At 37.8% G+C, this 22,500-nt stretch overlaps 2 protein-coding genes across 3 annotated transcripts in view; both read right to left on the bottom strand.

Moving 5' to 3' along the window:
• The window catches only part of LOC137983063 (propionyl-CoA carboxylase alpha chain, mitochondrial-like), a 25,829-nt gene extending 12,859 nt beyond the window's left edge, over window positions 1-12,970 (bottom strand). The window contains exons 1-13 of one of the 2 annotated variants that reach the window (XM_068830237.1): window positions 12,850-12,970; window positions 9,738-9,815; window positions 9,488-9,535; window positions 8,999-9,067; window positions 7,713-7,826; window positions 7,262-7,315; window positions 6,411-6,542; window positions 3,287-3,323; window positions 2,587-2,665; window positions 2,184-2,286; window positions 1,727-1,753; window positions 1,040-1,107; window positions 288-508 (exon numbers count right to left, since the gene is read on the bottom strand). In XM_068830237.1, the coding sequence (XP_068686338.1) occupies window positions 288-508; window positions 1,040-1,107; window positions 1,727-1,753; window positions 2,184-2,286; window positions 2,587-2,665; window positions 3,287-3,323; window positions 6,411-6,542; window positions 7,262-7,315; window positions 7,713-7,826; window positions 8,999-9,067; window positions 9,488-9,535; window positions 9,738-9,815; window positions 12,850-12,915 (1,096 nt within the window). In that variant the 5' untranslated portion in view covers window positions 12,916-12,970. The remainder of the gene's footprint in view (window positions 1-287; window positions 509-1,039; window positions 1,108-1,726; window positions 1,754-2,183; window positions 2,287-2,586; window positions 2,666-3,286; window positions 3,324-6,410; window positions 6,543-7,261; window positions 7,316-7,712; window positions 7,827-8,998; window positions 9,068-9,487; window positions 9,536-9,737; window positions 9,816-12,849) is intronic. The other variant, XM_068830238.1, reaches the window with a different exon arrangement.
• Window positions 12,971-14,262: 1,292 nt separating this feature from the next.
• Window positions 14,263-21,250, bottom strand: LOC137983069 (LHFPL tetraspan subfamily member 6 protein-like). Its single transcript, XM_068830246.1, has 2 exons — window positions 20,366-21,250; window positions 14,263-15,509 (listed from the first exon to the last, which is right to left on the bottom strand). The coding sequence occupies exons 1-2, from the start codon at window positions 20,745-20,747 to the stop codon at window positions 15,280-15,282; spliced, it is 612 nt and encodes a 203-aa protein (XP_068686347.1). The 5' UTR covers window positions 20,748-21,250; the 3' UTR covers window positions 14,263-15,279.
• Between the last annotated feature and the right edge of the window lie 1,250 nt (window positions 21,251-22,500).

Here is a 22,500-nt window from a genome sequence, read left to right as displayed (position 1 = left end):
TGTGGGCATGAAGAGTCAACGATAACATTCAATAAGGAGTATTGATATCTGGTTTTGTATCACATTTAGGAACCTTCGGCTTCTCGTTATCTTTAAGACATCACTTACATAAAATTTTGTACCACCCAGCCAGCAAGTGAGCAAAGACTGATGAAACCTCTTCGATACAGTCCCCCAAGAACTCCAAGCTCAAGATAGCCAGGGAGCAAGGGGGTGGGGGCAGGGAGTTTACCACTGACAAGGAAGGTATAACTGTTGAAACTATTTCATGGAACTGCAGTCATTACCGGCAGCAACTCTGATCATGTGTTCCACAAGGTCCACCCCAGCTACCATTTCTGTGATTGGATGTTCTACTTGCAAACGAGTGTTCATTTCAAGGAAGTAGAAATTCTTCTGAGAGTCAACTAAGCACTCCACAGTACCAGCAGAATCATAACTCACTTCCTTAGCGAGTGCGACAGCTTGTTGGCCCATGGCTCTTCTCATGTCTGGGTCAACAAATGGACTGCAACATTTATAAATGGAATTATAATAGACCATATTTATTTAGTATTCTCAGTAATGGACTGGAACTAGCTTGTAATGAAGGTTAATGCAGGGGAATACATGTGTATATTAAAAAGTATTTGCATTTGAAAAGATTCCCCCCGCATTAGCCTCCATTGCAAGCTACAACAAGTTGCGAAGTTGAGCAAGCTTGTACCCACATCTCTATTTCTAGAGTCAAGGTAACACTTTGTCTCGCCTTCAAACACTTCTTTACAAACTTTGAGATAAATTTAAGAACCCACCGACTGTTCTACAACCCTGTGACTTTTGATGTTGCAGTCTGGCCTACTGCACAGCCTTATGATGCATATTCCGATAAATATTCATGGAAACGTAAAATTAATGGAAGTCTAGCCAGGTGAAATTAACAGAACACCATTACAGACTGTATCATTACAAAACTTTCAAACTACAACACTGAGACTCTTAGAGATCTGCCGCTAAAATTAATGTGAGGCAAGTCAAGCTTACTGGATTGTTAATTCACCTGGGTGACTCCTCTATGACCTTCTGGTTCCGTCTTTGAATAGAACACTCCCTTTCATTCACATAAACCTGGACAAAAAATCATCAAGATTGTCAGGGAGTGGTGAGATTGCTTGCTTTCTGCAAATGTGTTCTGGGTTGATTCCAAAAACACTGCCTCGTTATGCGCGACAACTATGTCACATGATTGTTGAACTCTAATTTGAGAAGTTTGACATTCGCTACAAGCTACAATTAATGGTATTTCCCATTACACAAATTAAGCTGTTCCAAGGCTGCTGCCTAAGAAAATTTTAAAGGGGCCCTCAGAGCTAAACGCTGAGAACTTAGGAGCCCAACATATGAAGTGAAAGGTGTTGCTGTGAAAAATTAAGGCGCCCAGAGCTATTCTTTGGGAGCCCCAGGCTACCGGGCTCCTGTTAGGCAACAGCCTTGTGTTCAACTGATTTTATTTCTGATCTCCCAACTTTTCCATACACCACTTGAATGACACTTCAGTGTTATTCACTAATCATAACTGTTTAGATCATCAAAGGTCTGTTTGCAATGTACTGGTTTTACATGTAGCAACCTCATACCAAAATTAGTAACAAACTTGCAATTTTTTTCTGGAGGTCTGAGAGACCCTTGCTTTCTTTCAAGGAAAAGAAAATTAAGCCAGGACGAAATTTAAAATATATGAACTTACTGCATTCCCATACTTGTCTCCTAGAACCTATATCAATTTAAATATAAAAAAACACAGTTACCCACAAAGAATACAGTCGTTAGACAATGCCAGCTTTATCACCACAGGAAAAAAAGTATTCGTTCAAAGGAGATGGGCGACCACGTTGTCAAGCTCTAGGTTTGGATGTATATGTGCCAGGTTTAATTCCTGCTGTAACCAATCAAATTTTTTTTGGTAGGTCCTAAATTGACCTCCATCACTCTTTGTGATTGGCCAAATGGTTACCTCTTATTATTATATTAGCTTTTTACCATGTAAGTATGATTATTAAATGTGAGGAATTATTTCTTTAAATACACTGTACATGGCTCTAACCAACAGCTGGAAGCTGCAATAAGAAAAAGATAATGATGACCTGATTTTTGTGTATTTTTTATTTTGTCTGCCAATCTTCAAGCTTCTTCTATGCAGTCACCTGAATCTCAATATGTCTTGGGTTGTCAATAAATTTTTCCACCAACAATCTGTCGTCTCCAAAACTTGATCTGGCTTCCTGCGAGGAAAGCCGAAACCCTTCCCTGAAGACACAATAAGATGTAAGTGGCTTAAACTCTCAATAAAGATAGAAATTTTGGGGGCAAAAATGTTGTGGTTTCTAATAATTTTATTCTTACATATTTCTCCATTTTCTTAAACCCGTCCAGTAAATGGATCTTCGAAGGAACTCCCTGCTTATTCTGGATTAGTTCTATTAATGATTGTTTTTGGCATAAGAAACAGAGTAAAAGAGAAACTATACAGGCTGATAATGTGACCTTTAATGGCTTTAACGGATTATTATTACTGTAACAATGGAAGACAACATTATAGTAACTCACTTGGTTTCATCATCATTCCAAGCAATCCTCATTCCTTTCCCACCACCACCAGCAGAAGCCTTGATCATTACAGGATAACCTGAAAAGCAAAAGGAACAAAACCTTATCCTCCACTAGATAATAAAGACTTCCAGAAAGATGTGCAAGTCTTGGACTGGTTGATATACTACTTTCAGCATAGCGCTTTTGTGGTAAATGGTAAATACAAGATTTACCAGTATGTCTCCTGGTGCTTCTTATGTGAGCCTACTGCAGCAAAATAATGATGGACTGCATGTACAGTACATGTAGTTAAAATGTTTCCTTGGTTAAAGATTTTTCAAACTTATAGTTTGTTTTTTTTACCCTCCTTTGTTTTAGATTATGATGACTATAAAACAAAGGAAAGTAAAAAACAAACTATCATGGTGTAGTTTGAAAAAATTTTAACCACGAAAAAATTTTAATTACACAATATACACAATGGTCGCCAGTGACTTTTCTTGTAGGTTATTTCATTGAATTAGTAAACAGCGAAACAACTTTCACATACATGATTGTCAGGAAATGCAGGAAGTAGGATGTAGAGGCCAAAATGACTATTATATTTACAAATACTACAGAAACAACAGTTTTGTGCACAGCATTGAATTTATCTTTCAAAAGAGACACCAATTAAAGGAACAGAATTTATAGCCAGTTCTTAGTCGGTTAAATGTACCTATTTCATTGGCTATTCTGACAGCATCCTCGTCATCCTATCAGAAAAAAGAACTCTTTTTAAAGTAGAACACTATTGATTGAATCCTCACTTGGGGGGAAAGATTTTGGTCATGTTTGGAAAAGTCAAATATCTACAGACATGCACAAGGTTGACCATAATTTTACACTTTGCGTGAGCAATGAAAACAGAAGATCTTGCACAGCTCCATGATATTCACAGGGTCATTCCACAGTATTCCGTCTGTTGTGGAGGGGAAATTTAGAGGCGAAGATCTTGTTATAGTTTAAATAAGAATTTGTCCTTTACTTCTCATAACCTATTGAGGCTTAAGATCATCTACAAAGCTTTACTTGCTGCTGTCCTGCTTTTCTCCAAATGCATTTGTTAGATCATAGAGCTTAAAAATATGGCCGTTGCGGAGGGGAACAGCAAACTTGGTGTTTTGTTTGTTTTTAGTTTTATTAGCAGATTCTCTGAATTCTGAAATATTATCTAGAGTCTAGTAGGCTGATGCTTTTTCCCAATTTATATTAATTGAAAAGATCACAAGAGGAAACTTAAATAGTTACGGTTTTCTCAATGAGGTAGGATTTTAAAACAGCATCTACTGTTGCAGAGGGGAAGTTGCGGAGGGGAAAATTTGTCCAATTTTCAGAAGATCATAAGCAAGACGTTTAAAGCGAGTGATAACATCCACACTTTAATGTTTATACAACAGTTTCACATTTGCTTTCAAATAACTGATTTTTCAGAAGTTTTTCAACATTTTGCACAATATTTGCACTGTCAGAAACAGTACTGTGATAAAAATTCAAAATCATGCATTAGTAATGCATACATGTAACCTTGTTAAGATTAATTGGCACAAAAACACCTTAAGAAAATATGTGATCAGAAAAACCTGACTGTGAGTTCATAAGTTCAATAATGACCACTGTTCCTTGAGTATTTTCAACATTAACAGAAAACAACCCTTCAAAAGAAAATCAGTGCCTCTGGATATAACGGAACACTTTTTTAACTTGCTCATGCTCCATAATCTTAAATGGACTGTTGCCAATCAAATGAATGGGTCCATAGAAAACACAGCTGACATGAACATCAGCCACATCATCCCTTGTTGGCCAATTGAATACTTCACCTGCATCAGCACCAAGCCTAACCCCGTGCAGAAATTTGAACTGTGCAAACTGACCCTGAATTTGAATAACCCTGCCAAAGTAGTAACAGCTAACATAGTCAACTGCATAATAATCATCTACTTTCAAGCCATTAGGAGGTATTGGTAATAATGAATTTCTGTGCAGTTCAAGGATCATGTAGCATCTTACATCAGAGATGCTCTGACTGTTGGGAAAAATCATAGGGCTTGTGCTAACAAGACTTCTAGCATACATGCATGCAAAAACACCACAGTCAAAGTCATTTCTTTGGCTCGGGATTTCTCTGGGCTTGTTAGCAAAAAATGACCACTCTTCGATTTTCAGGTTACCATCAACCTCTTTCAGTAACTTGACAATTTTATCGATGGCTTTATAGACTGTTGGTTTTATAAAGCTTCCCGGCACGCTGTCAAAGACCAGGCTGAACCACTAAAAGGAACCAGTGGCGGCTGCTATCAATGTTGCATTTTTACTTTGTGGCTTTTCATATGCAGTTCATAATTATGCAACAAACTTTGAGTGGAAAACTGCTGTTTTATATGAAAACATCATTGGTCAATTAGGTAGAGTTGCATTAATTTTAAAGCAACTGGACAGTTAAGTTTATAACTTTTTAGTCAGTGGATGAAATGTGTGACCATTTAAATGAACTGTGCTGAGGAATTTTATTATTTGGTGCCTTCTTTTTATAATTTTTCAAGTGGCAATGTTTCAAATTTTTCATCTTGGCATTTGCATGATGAAAGAAATATAATTACATGTACTACATTGTAGCTACTGTCAGGTATTTTCACCAGTTTTGTTGTACTGACTGTCATTTTAATTTAAACACGATTTACCTTATAGATTGCTGAAACACAACCTGGTTGCTGAACTTATAATAGAAAAATGATATCTCTTGTTAATGTAAACATCATAATTTTCAGTGAAATCATTATCAAAAGAGAATTTGCCTGAGCCACAGAATTCCCCTCCGCAACAAAATTTCCCCTCCACAACAAAATTTAATGAATCTCTCTTGGCTATAGTTTAAAATAAATTTTCTTTTCAAACATAATACAACTAACCCTTGACCTAGAATTAGAAGATTTGAAAACATGAAGTTGACTTTGTCATTTACAAGTGCACCAACAAAACTTTTAGGCTTCAAAACGTTGCGGAAGGGAAAAGAGCATCCAGAAGGCTGTCTGTAGGTGCCATACTGATAGAAATGTAGAGTTTGGCCAGTGTCTAAGTTACTTAGTCTGGAGTAGTTTGTGTCCCAGACCAGTTAACTAAAATTGCTGTTTTCTTTTTTATATTCTACCAACATAAAACTTTCCCCTCCGCAACAGCTGTTATCATTAGTTTACATAATTTATGATAATTTATGCATAAACAACAATTCATATCCAACAATTCTAGTTGTTTTCAAAAGCCTTATTTAACATGTTATCCATTTATCAGAAAATTGAGCAATTTAAGCAAATTTCATTTTAATAATTTCTCGTCCAAATTACTGTGGAATGACCCCACACTAAATCCACTGAACTGTCTTCCTTCTATTTTCCATTCTTGAACTTGGGTATTCTTGGTAAAAGTTTGGCACACATTCAGTCTCACCTGCACGTGCTTCAGTTCTGTTTATATATATCCTTGTACAAGACTTAGTATAAGAGATTATGCCATTGGACCACTGGACAGTTGTCAGTCATGGAGTCTTTGAAAATTACCCATTTGTTGTCACAGTGATCTTCCCACTTAAGGATTTGTACTTTTTCAGGGCTGAGAGATGGAATGGGTTGATCATTGGGGAGAAAAGTTCTTGCAAACAAAAAAATCTCCAAATTTTCGATCCCCAGGAGTTGACATGTCTTTTCTGTAGCTTGTAGCAGGTGAAGTGGTTTCACCATTTGATTTTTTAAGTTACCAGAACAGTTATGGGTATACAAAATATTGCTAATGCTCACTATACCCACCTTCACAACTCCTTCAAATCCAGGAATAATGTTAACACCGGCTTTCTTGCCAATCAGTTTACTTTGAATTTTATCCCCCATTGCCTGCATGGCTGCAGCATTGGGACCAATGAATGCCACATTTGCTTTTTCCTTTAATGAACAAAATAAATTCAAAATTAATGTTTGAATAAGTACTTGACAATAAAAAGAAAAACAAACAACACACCAGGGATCAATATATCAAAAAGAGGAAACAAACAATCTGGGATTTTAAAAAAAGTATGTTTCAAGAAAAACTTATAAAACACCCAAAGTAGATGGTCACCACATATGGCTATGAAGCTTGTCTTGCCCCAATCCCCCCTTCCCCCTTCCCCCTTCCCCCCCCTCAAACAATGTATGACCAGTTCTGTTGAACCATACATTGTAGTTAATCCAGGGACTGGTTATGAAACCTTAAAACTCAAGAGCGAGAAGAATGTTGTCGCAATCTATGTTGAATCGACTGTGACAATTTTTAGCTTTCTCATAGGTTCGCAAATTAGTTATGTATAATTTAATCAAAAGATTTGATTGGTTACCTGCTCGAAAAAAAGGTGTGTTTTGTGCACCATCGAGGCCAAAAATACAGACAAAAACACGAAACAAAAAGACTTGTCGAATTTCCAAACCATCTCCATGCATTACGGTAACTCTGGTTGAACTTAACAAATTTCTTTCACAGCTGGGTCGATGACAGAAAGGGGATTGCAGCCCCCCCCCACTCCCCCTCAAAGCGACCCTGATATTCAACAACATACAAGTTACCCCCGCATGCTTTATGTTGGTCACTTATTTACATGTAAATCACATTTCATTTACAAACTAACCAATCTGGAAACAAACTTGCTGTTTTCTGACAAAAAGCCATAACCTGGATGAACCTGTTTTTAAGGATATGATGAATAATTATTATTTAGTTAAATGACAGTGTAACAAAAAATTTTCACCACAGGCTTAAACGTCTCAGTCAACTCTCTAAAAAGCTCAATCAATTTACATGTAACAGCCACCTAGAATGCTTATGGCTAACAGCTAGGTCATGGGGATATGCCAGTGATGGGGTGGAAGTCTTTGGATCCTGGGGTTCTATTTTCTCAGGAACTCAAATTGCATTTAAGAGTGCAATTAGTTAACATGACCTTCAAACATTGACAAAAAAAAAAAACAATATTAAACATAATCACGCTTTAAATTACAGGAAAAAGTTCCTATTCCCCAACTAAGTATATTGCATGTTACAAATTATTCTTATTATTACAGTGTCAAAGTTTTGCTCACAGCTTGTGCACCACTGGTGTTTATTGCATCCATTATAGCATCCATGTTCAGGTAACTCTGATTGGTTGGTGGAGGACCCACACAGAAGGACTCATCAGCCATCTTTACATGAAGCTGGATAAACAAAAAAGAAATAAAAAGCAACAGGGTTTCTCAAACGTGCCACTTACATTGTACATTGTTTACAACCTTGGTTGTTATTTTCGAATCCTGAAGAATATGAATGATTAAGGAGTGCAAATTTAATCATATTGATGATATATTAAAATGACATGGAATCAATTAAAGTTTAATTTTAAATGAGAGTTGCAAATAGAGCACGAAAGCAAGAGAGCATGAAATAAATCCAGGCTTGAACATACAGGATTCTGTAAAAAGACCACACTGATGTACGAGATAACACAATGTTTTAAATTAGCTATTTAAATTTAGCTATTACAGTATTAAAAACTGAATCATTGGATAATGCAATTTGAAAGTTTTGATTGGCTAAGCCATCATGGGTTATGAGCCATTATAACATGATCTACAAACACGGCAAGCATCTGCGTGATTTTTTGGGCCTTTTTATTTTTATTGTAGTCTAGTTTTCTATATTTTAGGGGCGTTTTTAATAAAACAATTATTCCACTCGCGCTTGTTGGATATGAGATGATTATAGCCAACTCGGCGCTACGTGCCTTGTTGGCTCTCTATCATCTCATATCCAACACGCACTCATGGAATAATTATTGTTAAATATACGAGATGGCAGACTAGAGCAGGAAAAGACATCAACAACAGTAGTTCCAGTCCTTTGTCCGAGGATATTATGACAGATTCCAATCCATGACCATGCAATTGCACTGCACTGCTCTACCAACTAAACTATCAAGCCAACTGGGAACTGGTCACTTGTGACTTCAAGTCATATCAAGTTCAAGTCATATCGAGTTCTAGTAAAATCCACTCACATACTATCACGCATCCCATAATCTGATTGGTTTGGTACTCGTTATCTAATTAGTGATAGATAGTGAGTAGCCAAGTAAAGAACAAAAAGAAAACAAAATCAATAAACATTGGAATACATTTGAAGGACTAGTATGTGAAAGGATAATTCTACTAAAACAAAAATTTACAATAATATAGACTTCTTATTCTTGTTTTCCGTGACTGGCCAATACTGAACAACTATCTGTTGACTCATAGAAAACTTGAACTTGTAGTCTTTAGAATAAATTGTTAGAGAGGTGAACAAATAATTCTTAAGATTTGAGTCACTCTTCGCCAAAATCAAAACTTACAGCATTTGCATCTGCTTCACTGTATACCGCAACAGTTTTGATACCAAGCCTCTTACATGTCTTCATCACCTTAAATCAATTTAAGGCAACATTAGAACAAAACTTTACAATATCATTGGTTTTAGCAACTGGAACACAAATGGACAATAATTATTGCCCAGCATTGCTATGGAGGTTGTCATAAGATTTCAGAAAAAACATGTTTATGTTTCAAAATGGTGCAACAGTTTATTTTGTGTTGTGTACAACAAACATTTTGCATACATAATTTCCACTTACAGGAACCAACGCACATATTTTATTGGCTTGCAATAAAACACATTGCATTCAACTTTAAGACTCGACATGTGTGATGGTTGCCCTTTGCAAGACTATAGACTTTTTTAATGGGTCATTGTTTTTCAGTGAGTGATTAAATAAAAGATGAATAGACTGCTGTACGGTGTAATGAAATTACCCAAAATGATGTTCTTCTATTATAACACTTACTCTGCAAGCAATCTCTCCTCTGTTAGCAATCAAAACTTTGTCAAAAAGCTAAAAGACAAAATAGAAATAAGGTTACCTAATGCCAGGACTATCATGTGAACATTGTATACTTATGGTGATAGCTGACTCTTAACCTGCAGAGAGTGACTTCATGGATAAATTTTTACTGTAACAAACACCAGATTATGTTCCATTTTCAAGTTAAGCCCAAAATTAACACGTATAAAAAACTCAAAAATCGACTACAAACCTTCTCATTTGTAACTGCAGATGTTTGCAGTCCTCTAAACTGCAACTGATATCCACTGAGTAAATACGTTTGTTGCTGCTGAAGATATTTGACAAATAATTACCAAAGTGTTGGGTTAACAAGAATTTTAAATTAACCAACAATATTATTTTGATCATATTTCAGGTGTGAGCTCAGCTTAAGTTAAGTATAACCTTACCCCATTGATTCCTGGGGGTTCCCCATTGATGAGTAAAATCGTCTGGTGTTAGACAGAGTAAAGTCTGGCTGGTTTAGGCTGGTTTGGGTGTTAAACGGTTAAAATTACCGTCAAAACAGCTCAAGCATTCCTCAGATGAGTGGATTAATGAGTTCATTATTGCAAATTTGATATCAGTAACCATTTGAATAATCTGTTTGTCGGATGAATGATGCAAAATTCAAACCAAGCCTCAACTGAAAACTCGAATTTTTATTGGAATATTGCTGGCTTCCGGTGCCAGGCCGATGTGGGAATTTCACAGGTTTACTGATTTGCATAATCGGCCAAACAATGGGCATTTAACTCTAGCAAAATTACCACTCTGTAATCTTATCTGTAATCTCAAACTTGAGACACTACGTTTTCTAATTAAAGATTGGATAGAGAAATGAATTTAAAAACAAAGGCAAATCACGCTTGTTACAAATTAGTACACCTGTCAAATTCTCACGTCGGCCTGGCACCAGAAGCGAGCAATAAATAAATCCAATCAAAATTCGAGTTTTAAACTGAAGCTTGGTTTGAATTTTGCATCATTCATCCGACAACCAGATTGTTGAAATGATTCCAGAAATCAAATATGCAATAATGAACACATTATTATCCCCTCCTCGGAGGACCACTCAAGCTATTTTGACTGTAAAGTCTGTTAGAATTTTGAGTGTCTTGTTTATGTGAATGCAAAACACTCAAGGACTCTCCAAAGGAAAAAAAACTTACATTTGCTTGTGTATGAACAGGGCAATGTTCAGGCTATAGGTATGAGATAGTATAGAATAGGATAGAACAGTATGAGATAGTATCTGGTTCAGTCTACAGTACATACATTTCGCTCCCGTACTCCATATTAACCATATAAACCAGTTTAAGCCCCTTGGTCACAGCAAAGCTGATGTCACTTGTGATCCGATCCGATCCAATAATACTATAAACAGTTTTCACCAAACGTTCATCAATTTTAGAGCATTTCCCTTCATTGAAATGAAACTGCCGTGCTTTCCTCCTTTTTTTTTCATTTTACAATCATGGTGCTCAAGCAGATTAAAGTTTACCTTCATTTTTCATTTAATTGATATTTTTGAACAAAATAAAAGTTAATGCCAGTAAGCAAATACCAGATGGAGCCTAGGAAGGACCGCTGCAACTTCCAATCAAGTGCAGACCCTTCTAAGCTTGACTTTCTCAGAAAGCCCAAGTTTTTGTTTGTTACAGCAATTTAATCCCTACTTCCTCCCCCTTCCAATTTTGCTTTCTGGTGTATTTGCCCTATCAGTTGCTTGTAACCTACTTAATCCTCCATGATAAACTATGGGCGTGGACTTCGTACAGATCATGTCTACTGTAGGTAGTGTCCACCGCTATGTCGACCGCTATGATGGTCGATAGTCGGCCGATAGTCGATCGATAGTCGGTTGAGAGAGCGATAAATTATCGGGCGAGTATTGGTCAATATTTCGTAGATGCATCTCGACCAAGTATCGGTGATATGTCAGTGATATGTCAGTGGTATATTGGTCAACTGTCGGTGGTATATATATATCATCCTTCGGTGATATATCGGTCAACTGTCGGTCGCATATCAGTCGTGTGTTAATTTAGCAGGCGAGTCCAATGGCTTTCTTTTTGAGCGATGACATCATTAAGTAATGTTATCAAGCATTTGGGGAAAATGTTGCAGTGCGAAGCGCAATTACTCTTTGAGGCAAACCAAAGAGCACTGGGAACTATGGACATGGCAACTTTTTTCCAGTTATCAACGCAATGCCTCTCAGTTGAAGGAGGGCCTTAAAGAGCAAGGAATACACATCTATCGACCATTGACCGAGCGTCAACCAATTACTGACCGATACATCGGTCAAGTATCGACCAACTATCGGCGAAGTATCGGTGAGGTTTTGGTGAAGTATCGGTGAACAGAAAGCTATATCAGCCGACATACATCTCGACCTACTATCACTTAAGTATCGACCGACTATCAACCAACTCTCAACAGAGTTTTGACCGCTATGTTGACCGTTATAGTGGCCGACATAGTGATGGACACTACCTACGGTAAACATGATCCCTTGCTGCAGCACCCCTTCAGCCCTGTGCTTAAGGCCAGTCTGGGAGGAGGAATATTGTCAATTCACTGGACTGGGTAAAACTTGGCCCCAGGACATTAAACTAGCAACTATGCCGGCCTTGCAATACAGGCATGAGGCACCCCCTTGGCTACGTACCGAGGTCCCTCATCACCTGGTGTTCCAAAAGGGCCATAGGTACATGTATTATCCATGCCTAATGCCAGTACATTCCCTGTCCCCTCGTTTATACCCAATTTGTATATCTGTTGTCTTTTACTATGCACCCAAGCATTATCTATATATATGTTTCCTGCCATTGGTGTGGGAATGTCGCACACTTATTTGCATGTAACCTGTATGCAGTGTACTTCAAATTCAGTGACATGCAAATAAGCAGCATGGTATTCTGCAGTAAGCTCTTTAGGGGATGTACTAGGTGCCTTATGAAGTCAACGGTATCTCTTTGCATGAAGCCAGGTCACTAACCACACAACTGTCACACAATAGCACTCTAAATGCATAAAATTATGTTCACAATCTAAATAATTATTAAACTACTAAAGCTGTTTCCACAAACGTTCAAGAGCTGACAGAAGCAATAATTCACGAGAAAATCATCTTTAATAAAAGCATGGCGTATATAAAAATATAGCGGCCCCGAGAATTTTACTCAGTTGAATGGAAGCTGGGTATGTGACGTGCCAGTCTGCACGACAAACTGCAGTTCGCAGAAGGCCAAAAAAAAAACTTATAAAAGAGGAGAAAATAGAATTTAAATTCAAAGAATATAAAACAAATTCCATACCTTATAGGCTCTGAAAGAGCCTTGAAGCAACACACTAATCCCAAACTTTGCACCTCTAGTTGCCATTTAGCACGTTTGCACGTTCACAGATTTTGTATCAGCGGTGAAGCAAAGAAAACAAATCTGGCCGTGAGAAACTGGGTCTGGGTTGAAGCGCGAAGAAAGAACTTACCAAAGGCAGTGCTGACTTCGTGGGACAATTTTTTTCCTCAGCATTTGTAATATTATCCATTTCTTAAGGTACTTAATCGTTAAGTGTTTTAATCATATGTTGATCGCCGCTTGGGTCATAGAATTTCGTGAATAATGCTGATTTCCGCTTGTTAGAACTAACAGGCCTTTTGCAACTATTGATCGATCGCATGGTACAAAAACCGCCACACTAGAAAGCAAATTGTGCACTGGGACATCTGAAACGAAGAATTGAGTTGCTTTGTTTTAGAGGTCCCTGTGCGCAATTCGCTCTTAAGTGTGGCGCTTTTTATACCGTGTGATCGCCAGCTGCAAATGGTCATTCCTTTTGAAACTCTATCGAGTCCTGCGAAATTCTTGAGTTTGTTAATGCTAAATTTCTTGGGTTTTAGCCTGCTCAGACGACCATGATTATTCCAATTCGTTGCTTCACGTGTGGAAAAGTGATTGGAAACAAGTGGGAAACTTATCTTGGCCTTTTGCAAGCAGAATACACGGAAGGGTACGAACTCTTGATTGTCGCATTGCATTGTGGGTCATACAACTTGTTTTGAGTTGGGAACTACTTCATATCTTGAGAGTAGTATGTAGGGAAAGATATTAATGGCCTTAAAGGTTTTATTCATATTTCAATCAAAATCATTGGCACCGACTTAATTACGCAGTCCTAGTGGTACATGTAGCATCTGTGCATTGGGATGTGCACAGATGTTCTTGCATTCTTGTTCTTTTAATGTTAAGCTGGAGTGATGAAGCGAAGTGGGCACTCACCTTAGCCAGGGAATTTTCTTATATTCTATCTTTTCTTCACATTTTCTTCAACTTAACCTTTGAAACCCTTTCATTTTCATCAGCATATGCTCCCAGTGAGATGAGCAATGCAGATACTAAGCTATTTTGGTTACCCAGCTAGAGATGGAGAGGAAAGATATGACTTGGTGTGTATTGTGGCTTTTCATTAACCAGCAGGAAGTCTTAACTTTTCAAGTACTGTTAGCTCTTTATTGCCTCTTATCACGTGTGCTGTGAAATTTAACAGACTGTTTGAAAAAGAAACAAAAAAGTGACAAAAAGGGATGTGATCCCTTAACCTTGTCCAATGATGGATGGGAGAAAAAAACCCATCATTAAATTCTGAGTGGCAGAGTGAGAGTTAACTTGGTTATGAAAGGCCCAATACATCCAAGTTACTTCATACAGTAACTTACTAAAATGATGGAGTCTCAGAAATACGTTATTCTTTATTTGACCATGTCTTTAACATACGAAATAGTTATTGCATAAAACTATGTTTTTCCTCCACCTTTTACTAACTACCATCTTCTGTACTTACAGCGATGCTTTGGATGCGCTTGGACTGAAAAGATACTGCTGTCGAAGAATGCTTCTTTCCCATGTGGACTTGATTGAAAAACTTTTAAATTATGCTCCATTGGAAAAATAGACTGCACAGCCTTTGCACTTGGTGAATATTACCAACGAAAGGTTGGAAGAAGATTATAAGTGAGGATAAGAATTTCAGGAGGTTTTTTTACAACATAGATATATTGCTTTAAGCTGTCTGCACTTGTTTCAGTATTTACTGAATATTTACAGTGCTTTCAAACCTTCAAGCTCTGTTTTTGTATATACAAATATTAAACATTCTTTCTACTGTTATTCGTGACTTATAAGTTTTAATTTAATGCCTTTTTAAGTGAAGGATAAATTTAAATTTAATACTTTAATTTGTGATGGTCACTACATAGGCCTTCTTTTTTACATAAAGTAACTTGATTTCATCTGGAAGGTACAACTGATTAATGATGCTAAAAACAATTCTGCACTTGAACAAACCAAAGCAACTTCAGAGTGGGCCATTATGAAGAAGATTGTACAGTGTGCGATAGAAAGAGAATCAGTGTAGTCCAAAAATAACCAGGTTTTTAGTCTTGAACAGCAATATGATGTGAAAATAAAAAGTTGTCCTAGACTTGGTTTTGTCTTTGTTATCCATGTACGGCCTTTTTATGATATACCAGTATCTTACAATTATATATGTTGTGAAAGGAAAACATACATAGTATTTGAACCTATGAAGAACTATGTTATTCTCCCCAAACAAATGGTATTTTTAACAGTAATAACAGCATTTACAAAGCCACATCCAGTTAGACTGTTTACATAAGCAAAATGTAAGGCTGTTTCTCTAAAATCAGCCAACTGTCTCATCTGTTTCTATTTCATAAAACTGCTTGATCACTCAATGTTTGTTCTTGAAGAAGAGTGTTTTGGTTTCGACAATGTCGCAGTTGAAAGAGCAGCACAAATGAATGATAGCCCAGTGCCTGCCACAAAGATGAAGAAAGCCCAGCCTAATTTGCAATGTCCCAACTTGTAAAAATTAGCCTCGTTTCCACATGCCTGCTGGAATTCCACACTTCCCCAACCAGAAGGGTAAATACCACAAGATATTCCAAGAAGGAATCCTGAAAAATGGATAGGGAGAAACACTGAAATGGTTAATTTAAGAACATTTGAGATGCAAATTGAGGGAAACAAGAGGTTGAGTTATCTTGACCATTGAAAGTGTCAACCTCAAAAAGAGGAGCATATGTCGTAAAAGCAAAACCAAAGTAATTACTTTGGCCAATCAAAAAAGACGGAGACAATCCAGTAAACCAATCAAAACTCGAAGTAATTACACGCAATGACACAAAGCGCGGGAAAATGTGCACGCGCAAGCCACGATTGGTCTTGCTTTCACTTCTGATTGGTTAAAAAAGTGGCGCAAGCACTTTGAACCAATCACTGTGTTAAGTAATGAAAAACCAAAGCAATTCGCTAATTACTTTCCACACTCAATTGAAAACCGCTGTAAAGCAAACCCATTCAGTTAAATCACCCATTATTTACGATTGGATAAAACCGAAGTATAGCTTCGGTCTCGGTGTCAGACATGCTAAGCCTGGGAGCAGGCTAACATATGCTCTCAATTCGGCGCTAGTTACTGCAAACTGCAACTATTGCCTATGTAGTGTAGTTATTGGGTCTTCATATGGTAACAAGCTTAAAATTGCCTATGAGCTAAAATAATGGAATTGCAAGAATAATAACGCTATCTTTCTAAACGTGAAGGAAAAGCCTCTTGTGTCAGTGATAGTTGCTAAAGAGTTCTTATGGTTAGGCAAATCTGAATTTCGTTCATCCTTTCAGTCAGTTACAAAAGCTGATTGAAAACGAACTTGCTGTTGCAGGCTTTGTCCCTATAACACGCTATGCAACTGTTGGGCATCTCTAGTAGTATCCTGAAATCAACCAAAAGACGCCAATCCCGGGGTACTCTACCCTCCCACGCAGTCTTTTTTTGGGAAATCGTGAAATACGACTCTCCTATAAAAACGAAAAACGCAAAGGGTCAGAGTGAATTACCGACAGCTGTACCCATATGCTAAGCCAGTCAACGGTGCTAAAGCAGTAACGAAAGGAAAGCTTGAAAAATTCCGTCTTGAAAGGCGGGAAACTTGTCGAGGATGTGGATCTGAATTCACTACAAGCGAAAGACAATCATTCAGTTTGACCTGTGCAAAGAAGGATAACTAGATATCTTTCATGTGGAGTCTCTTCAGAAAAGAGCAGAGACGCTTGGAAATATTTTAAGAGGACTTCCTTCACCCTTTTCCCTTCCTTACAGTTCTTATTAATTCTTTAACTTTGTTTCCAAGTTATTTTTCTCAAGTCGCTTATGATTTTTCAGAGTAAGCTGATTAAGAATTATTAAATTTAGGCAATTTATTGGCAACTAACCTGCACGCAAGGAAAGAATTTTGGGAGCACGAGAACGTTCTACAATTATTCTAATACGAATATATTGAATGTACATGTATTTGAACTGCGGATATGAAATCAAATGAAGCTATGATCCTCGCAGTTATGAACGCAATTTTAGTAATTGCGTAGAGAAGCCTGAAAGATTTAGGACTTCAACGTCAGGACTTCAACGTCGTAGTCAACTCAGTGGCTTCATAGCTCAGTTGGTTAGAGAATTATGGCCGGCCATTGATTACGTCACAATGCAGCACACCCGAAATACGAATTATTTCAAAATGATGAAAATTATATGCCAAAGGAAACAAAACTCTTATAAATCAAGATTGAAGACAAAAAATCTTGAGGAATTCTTTTTAAATAAGAAAATAAACTGTTATTTACGTTTTCAGTAATTCAGAATTAGCTTAATCTTTGAATAACTGGACGCCGGAACACTTATTTTAATTCTCAAGATTCTCAAAGCCAAATCTTATCAGTACAAATGTCCGTCATAGCTACACTGCTTGGGGAAAATGGGGAAAATAGTGCGATATTTTTCTTTCAGGAAATGAGCCCTTGATTATAGGGGCGTCAATTTTCTGAAGAGAGACTCAGTGAGGATGAGGTCGAACTAGACTTGTCAACTGGCTCGACAAAATCGGGTTATTTGTTGAGGAAGGTTATCGATACCGCTATTAGACCCTTTCGGTGATTTAAGAGTCAAGGGTTGTTTCTTATAGGAAAGATTACTTAAAAATTATTCATCGAAGGTGAAGTCAATATCTTGGCATAATAGTCGATTGGATTTATGGACAAATACTCGCTAAGCCTTAGATAAATAACTGTTCTGACGCGAGTGTCACAGAAATTGTTTTTTAATTAATTTAACTTGAACTTCTTCGTACTTCAAAAATCGTCATGCAACGCCTGTTTAAAAAATTATTGATCAATGTAGGATTGAGTTTCTCACAGAGGAGATGCTTGTCACCACTCGACCCTGTGTTAGGTTTTGTTGAAACCAAAAGGAAGAATCAGCTGTCGTGAGGGGGTCGTGCAACCAACTCAGATCGGACCAACAAACAAGCTTTGCGATTAGATCTCAATGGGATGAGGACACTTATCGCATGCACGCCTGACAACGTTTAGACCTCATGCACAATTCACAAAGAGTACGCGCCGGTGGAAATGTAAGCCTGATCCGGTATCAAAATAGGCTTAATATGTTGTATGAGGGCACCAACCTAAAACAACCTTAAGTCCAAGGAACTATGCCAATCGCTGCGCATGCAGATCGATGTAGGTTCAGCCGCCACTTCCCTGCTAAGCCCAGTCTCGGAATCACTCAAGGAGATGATTGAAATTATATCTTATTCTTTACCACATCAGACATGACCAACCTGTGACGGTACTTATCTGCGTTATCATCTAAAGAATTGCGGTAATATTTCAGATTATCTGAAAGTCTTAATCCGCGGTTTGAAGATAACGAAAAACACGATTGGCCAATTTGCAAAAAGGGAAGTATCCTTTTAATACGGGATCATACAAAATGTCAGGAATGAGCTTGAATTGAGATCATTTGTAACGATTTTGGCATTTGACGTCGACTATTAATAGCTTTTGACCAGGTTCCTCTTTACCAGAGGAAAGAGTGAGCCAGGGAAGTCCCGAAAACTTTGCGGGCCAAAATCCCGTTTGTGAAGATCCGAATGTTCATAATTGAATGAATCACTAGATGCAAAATTTCATGCCGTCTAATGCTTTCCTTGCGAAATTGCTGAAGAAAACTCGAGTTCTTTGTGATTCATGACATGCCCCTAAAAAGTTTCGGGGCTTTTTTCAAGGACTCAAGACGGCATCTAAGCATGAAGATTCCTTTAGGTAAACCGTTGTCTCCTAATACATAAAAGTATCGTAACAAATTTCGATGCCACTCGCTATATGAACCCTTCTAACCAGCTCGACAGTATCCATCTGTTTTCAATGTCGATGGGGAGACTTCCGTATACACCTCATACTGTATGGGAATGTGCACAAGCTCGTCAAATGTTGCCTTAATAACCTAACAGGGGCGTAGCACAAGGTTTTGAAGGTGTACGCACACGAGAAATGTTTCGAGCGCCTTTGGCGCTCCAAACTAGGGGTGTCTGAGAGCATGCCCCCCCAGAAACTTTTGAAATTTAGGGTCTCGGAAATACCATTTGCAACTATTTCCGAAACCCATTTCAATAAATAAATGCGAAGGAAAATGCATTAATTAGTTGTTTCTTTTACCATCTGTTGAGTTTTCAGCAAGCTACAACACAAACAGGGGTTTTACAAGCAAAGGGAAAGAGATCGCAAACCCTGTACTGCATCATCATCATAACCTTTCCTTCAAAAGTAACCGGGAAGTGGGAACTGGTGATGACACTGAGACTGTGAAGGGGAGGGCTTTCACTTGTAACAGAAAATATTTTTGAATATCCTACCAATTTCTCGACTTTGTACGCACGTGCGTATTTGCGTAAAGGACGCTACCGGCCACTGACTAATTTAACAGCTGCCGTGGTAAGTGACTGAGCAACCGGATAATAAAACAAATTGGACCAGTTCGATGAAAACAAAAAGTTGTTTTCGTTAGTCTTAAGTCAGTCTTGTTGGTTTTTGATCTGTACAAGTTTAATTTTGCTTCTTGCCGAACTTTCAAAAGGAAAATGGAAAGAGAAACATATAAACAATTAATCGCATCTTTTTAAAATGTACTTTTCCCGGTTAATTTTAGGGCGCGTTCGATTGACCCTATTCCGGAATAAGAATACGTGGAGTGATGATTCAAACGGTATGTTTGGCGCGTTTCGAAGCAGCAAGGACAACAAAAATATGTTTAAAATAGCATTTTAGCGGATGTTTGACAATTTTTATGTGAATCACCGTAAAAACGAAGGATTTCTACCTTATATTCCATGCATTCTTATTCTGGAATACGGTCAATCGAACGCACCCTTAGTAAGCTTTCTTTAATTTGTCAAGATTTTGTAACAATAAAGCTTCAATATTATTGGAAGGCTTTTTAAACAAATAGGCATAAGACGAAAAAAGAAACGAGCTCGCACAGCGCCATGGCAAAGGCAAAGCCGCGTGCATACTGCCTAATCTTCATAGATTATTATATTAATCTCACAGAATGCTTTCTCAAGAGGAATGAACTCTTTTCGGGGATTAGGTTTTGTGGTAATCCCAAAGGATTTGCTTATGAAAAATGATAAGGTCGTTCTCGAACTTTTTTACATTTCACTTTTATGAACTCTAGATCTGCGAATGGTTTGAAAGTTGTCAAAGCTCACTTAGTGCCAAGTATTTCAAGTGGCACACTACAAAGAATGCTTGGTAATTATAAAATTCAACAACATGCCCTCCGGCATCGCAAGATGATATGCGGTTTGGGTCTCTCATAAAGATCGAAAAAACACAATCATTTAAGTATGTCTTTTCTTGCAATTACTAAACATGTAATAACATATTCGTGTGTGCGTTTACACTAAGTTTCACTTACCAGCCAGAAATTGAAAAGCGCCCCAAAGTCGCGCAGTAGATTTTGTAACAACGTCTTTGAAACAACATGAAAAAATGGCTGTGAATGCAATGAGAAGTAAAAAACCGCAACCGATTCCAATCATTATTGTGCTAGCTTTCCATGCCTCAGATGGGATGTCCTGAAAACTTGCATATCGGCCACAAGCTTTTTCGAGAACCGAGAGGCCATCATCCCGTTTTATTAAGAAGTTACAGCGGCGAAAAACGCCTAAGTACACAGTCGAGTTATAAATGTTTCCTTCTATCCAGTAAGGAAGGATGAAGCCCGCAGAAGCCAGCAACGCACTCAAAGTCGATAGCAAAACCCACCACACACCGATTGTTGTCAAATTATCTGACATTTTGGACGGATTTATGATGTTTCCAGTCAACAGACAAGCATTCCTTGGCACTACAGCTGCTTGCTGGCTTACAAATATCGTACAGATCACAATATGAAGCTACGGTAGCTTCGGGCTAAAAACAGCAGGAGTTGAAAAAATCGTCAGCAATTAACATCTGCGCAAAATGAAAAGACCTCCGTACCGTGCCGGCCAGCGCAAACAATTGAAGCTAAATGACGTGAAAATGATTTGTATTGTATGCTCGAGTTGCGACTTCCTTTTGTCAAGTCGTTGATTGATGCTTCGGATTTCCTGAGTTCAGATATTTTCATATTTATCAACTTCTGGAATAAGTGTCACACGACAGCTTCAAGCTTCTTGGTTGAAAAGTTGGCAGAATTCGAAAGACGCCATTGATACAGTTGCTTCGAGAGGATCATTAATGAATTTGGTCAAAGCCTCGAAGAATGCTTTGCACACGACGAAAAAGATACCCTCTTTAACAAAATACTGAACGAAAAGGACAAATACGATTCTTAACCTTTTTAACCTTTTTATAGGGATGTAACAACAAAGAGAAATTTGACTAATTGGTCGCAAGGTACTTTGAAAAACAAAAACATGATTTGAAAAGACGTGTTCATGTCTGTCACAAGTTTGTCAGGCTATGGAATGCAATACAATCTCTTCTTTGCATAATTTCTTTGTTTATCTCACGTTTGTCAAAATTTGATCTCCTTTCGACCCATGTGCTGAACATGCGCCTTGTTGACAACGTTAAAACTTCTTTCATCCAAATCACAAATTTAATTTGGGCACTTTGAATATTAAAAATTTTCACAGAGACCAACAAGACTAAGGACAGAAAGCTTTCTCTCCTTCCCTCTCTTTTCGCTTTCCTTGCCTCATTTTTTTCAACTTTCTGGGCATTTGGTAGGCTTTATTTTGGTAGGAAGAGTTTCTGAGAAACCTTTCATCATCTTAGAAATAGGTGCTCAGAAAGGTAGGTGGGTAATGGAGCAAGCTTTTCATGGAGATTTCAGGTCAGTGTTACATGGTTTTTTTTGGCCGTTTCTCCAGTTTCCTTGACTGAATTGTGCTCATTACTGGGTTGCCTATGGGCAAACCCAGTCGAGGTCTACGTTTAGTTTGTTTGTTTTCTTTTTTTTTTGTTTTTTTTTTGTTTTTTTTTGTTTTTTTTTCCGTGTCGGTAAAAGTCTTGCCTGTCACTCCCCTGGTAAGTAGTGTCTTTGTGTATAGAGCCTTCTGCGCGTATTTTCTTAGGATCGAGAGGGTACTGGAACTGCGTAGATTTCTCTTGTGGACACAGTAGAATCATTAACTTAGCCTGCAATGGCGTCGAAAGTCATGCAACGCGAATGGCGTTTTAGTGGATCCTTAAACAAAATATACCCTTATGGAGCTCAATAATGGAAAGTCAGTTGGAGATAAACTAGGCATGAATCTCAAAAACGACGAGTACTGGACTTCGACAACAATCTATCGCCCGTCGAGACGAAATCAAAGTGAACAGTATTTATGAAGTACATGGTAATTTGACACAATTGAGTTTCTTGTCTTCACGCACGCAATCAAATAGGAAGAGGTTTTCGCCTCTAAGAGCAAATATGTTGTTTGTTTCAATACAATTTTCGCTGGAAAAGGATTCTGTGGTATTTTCTGCCTTTGTGAATTATAATATCATGTTGTGTATTGAATTTTCGAGCTTAAGGTTCAAATGTGATATGGGAGACGTTTTTTAGTATTGCTC

Source organism: Montipora foliosa, chromosome 13, assembly GCF_036669935.1.
Source record: "Montipora foliosa isolate CH-2021 chromosome 13, ASM3666993v2, whole genome shotgun sequence".
Lineage (NCBI taxonomy): Eukaryota > Metazoa > Cnidaria > Anthozoa > Scleractinia > Acroporidae > Montipora > Montipora foliosa.
This window is presented reverse-complemented; position numbering and strand designations above follow the sequence as displayed.

Bases quoted from the DNA above. Each gene is read 5' to 3' on its own strand.
- LOC137983069 (XM_068830246.1), bottom strand. From the start codon at position 20,747: ATGTCAGATAATTTGACAACAATCGGTGTGTGGTGGGTTTTGCTATCG. The intron at 15,510-20,365 runs GTAAGTGAAACT...TCCATTTTTCAG, and splicing joins CGCTTTTCAATTTCTGGCTG to GATTCCTTCTTGGAATATCT.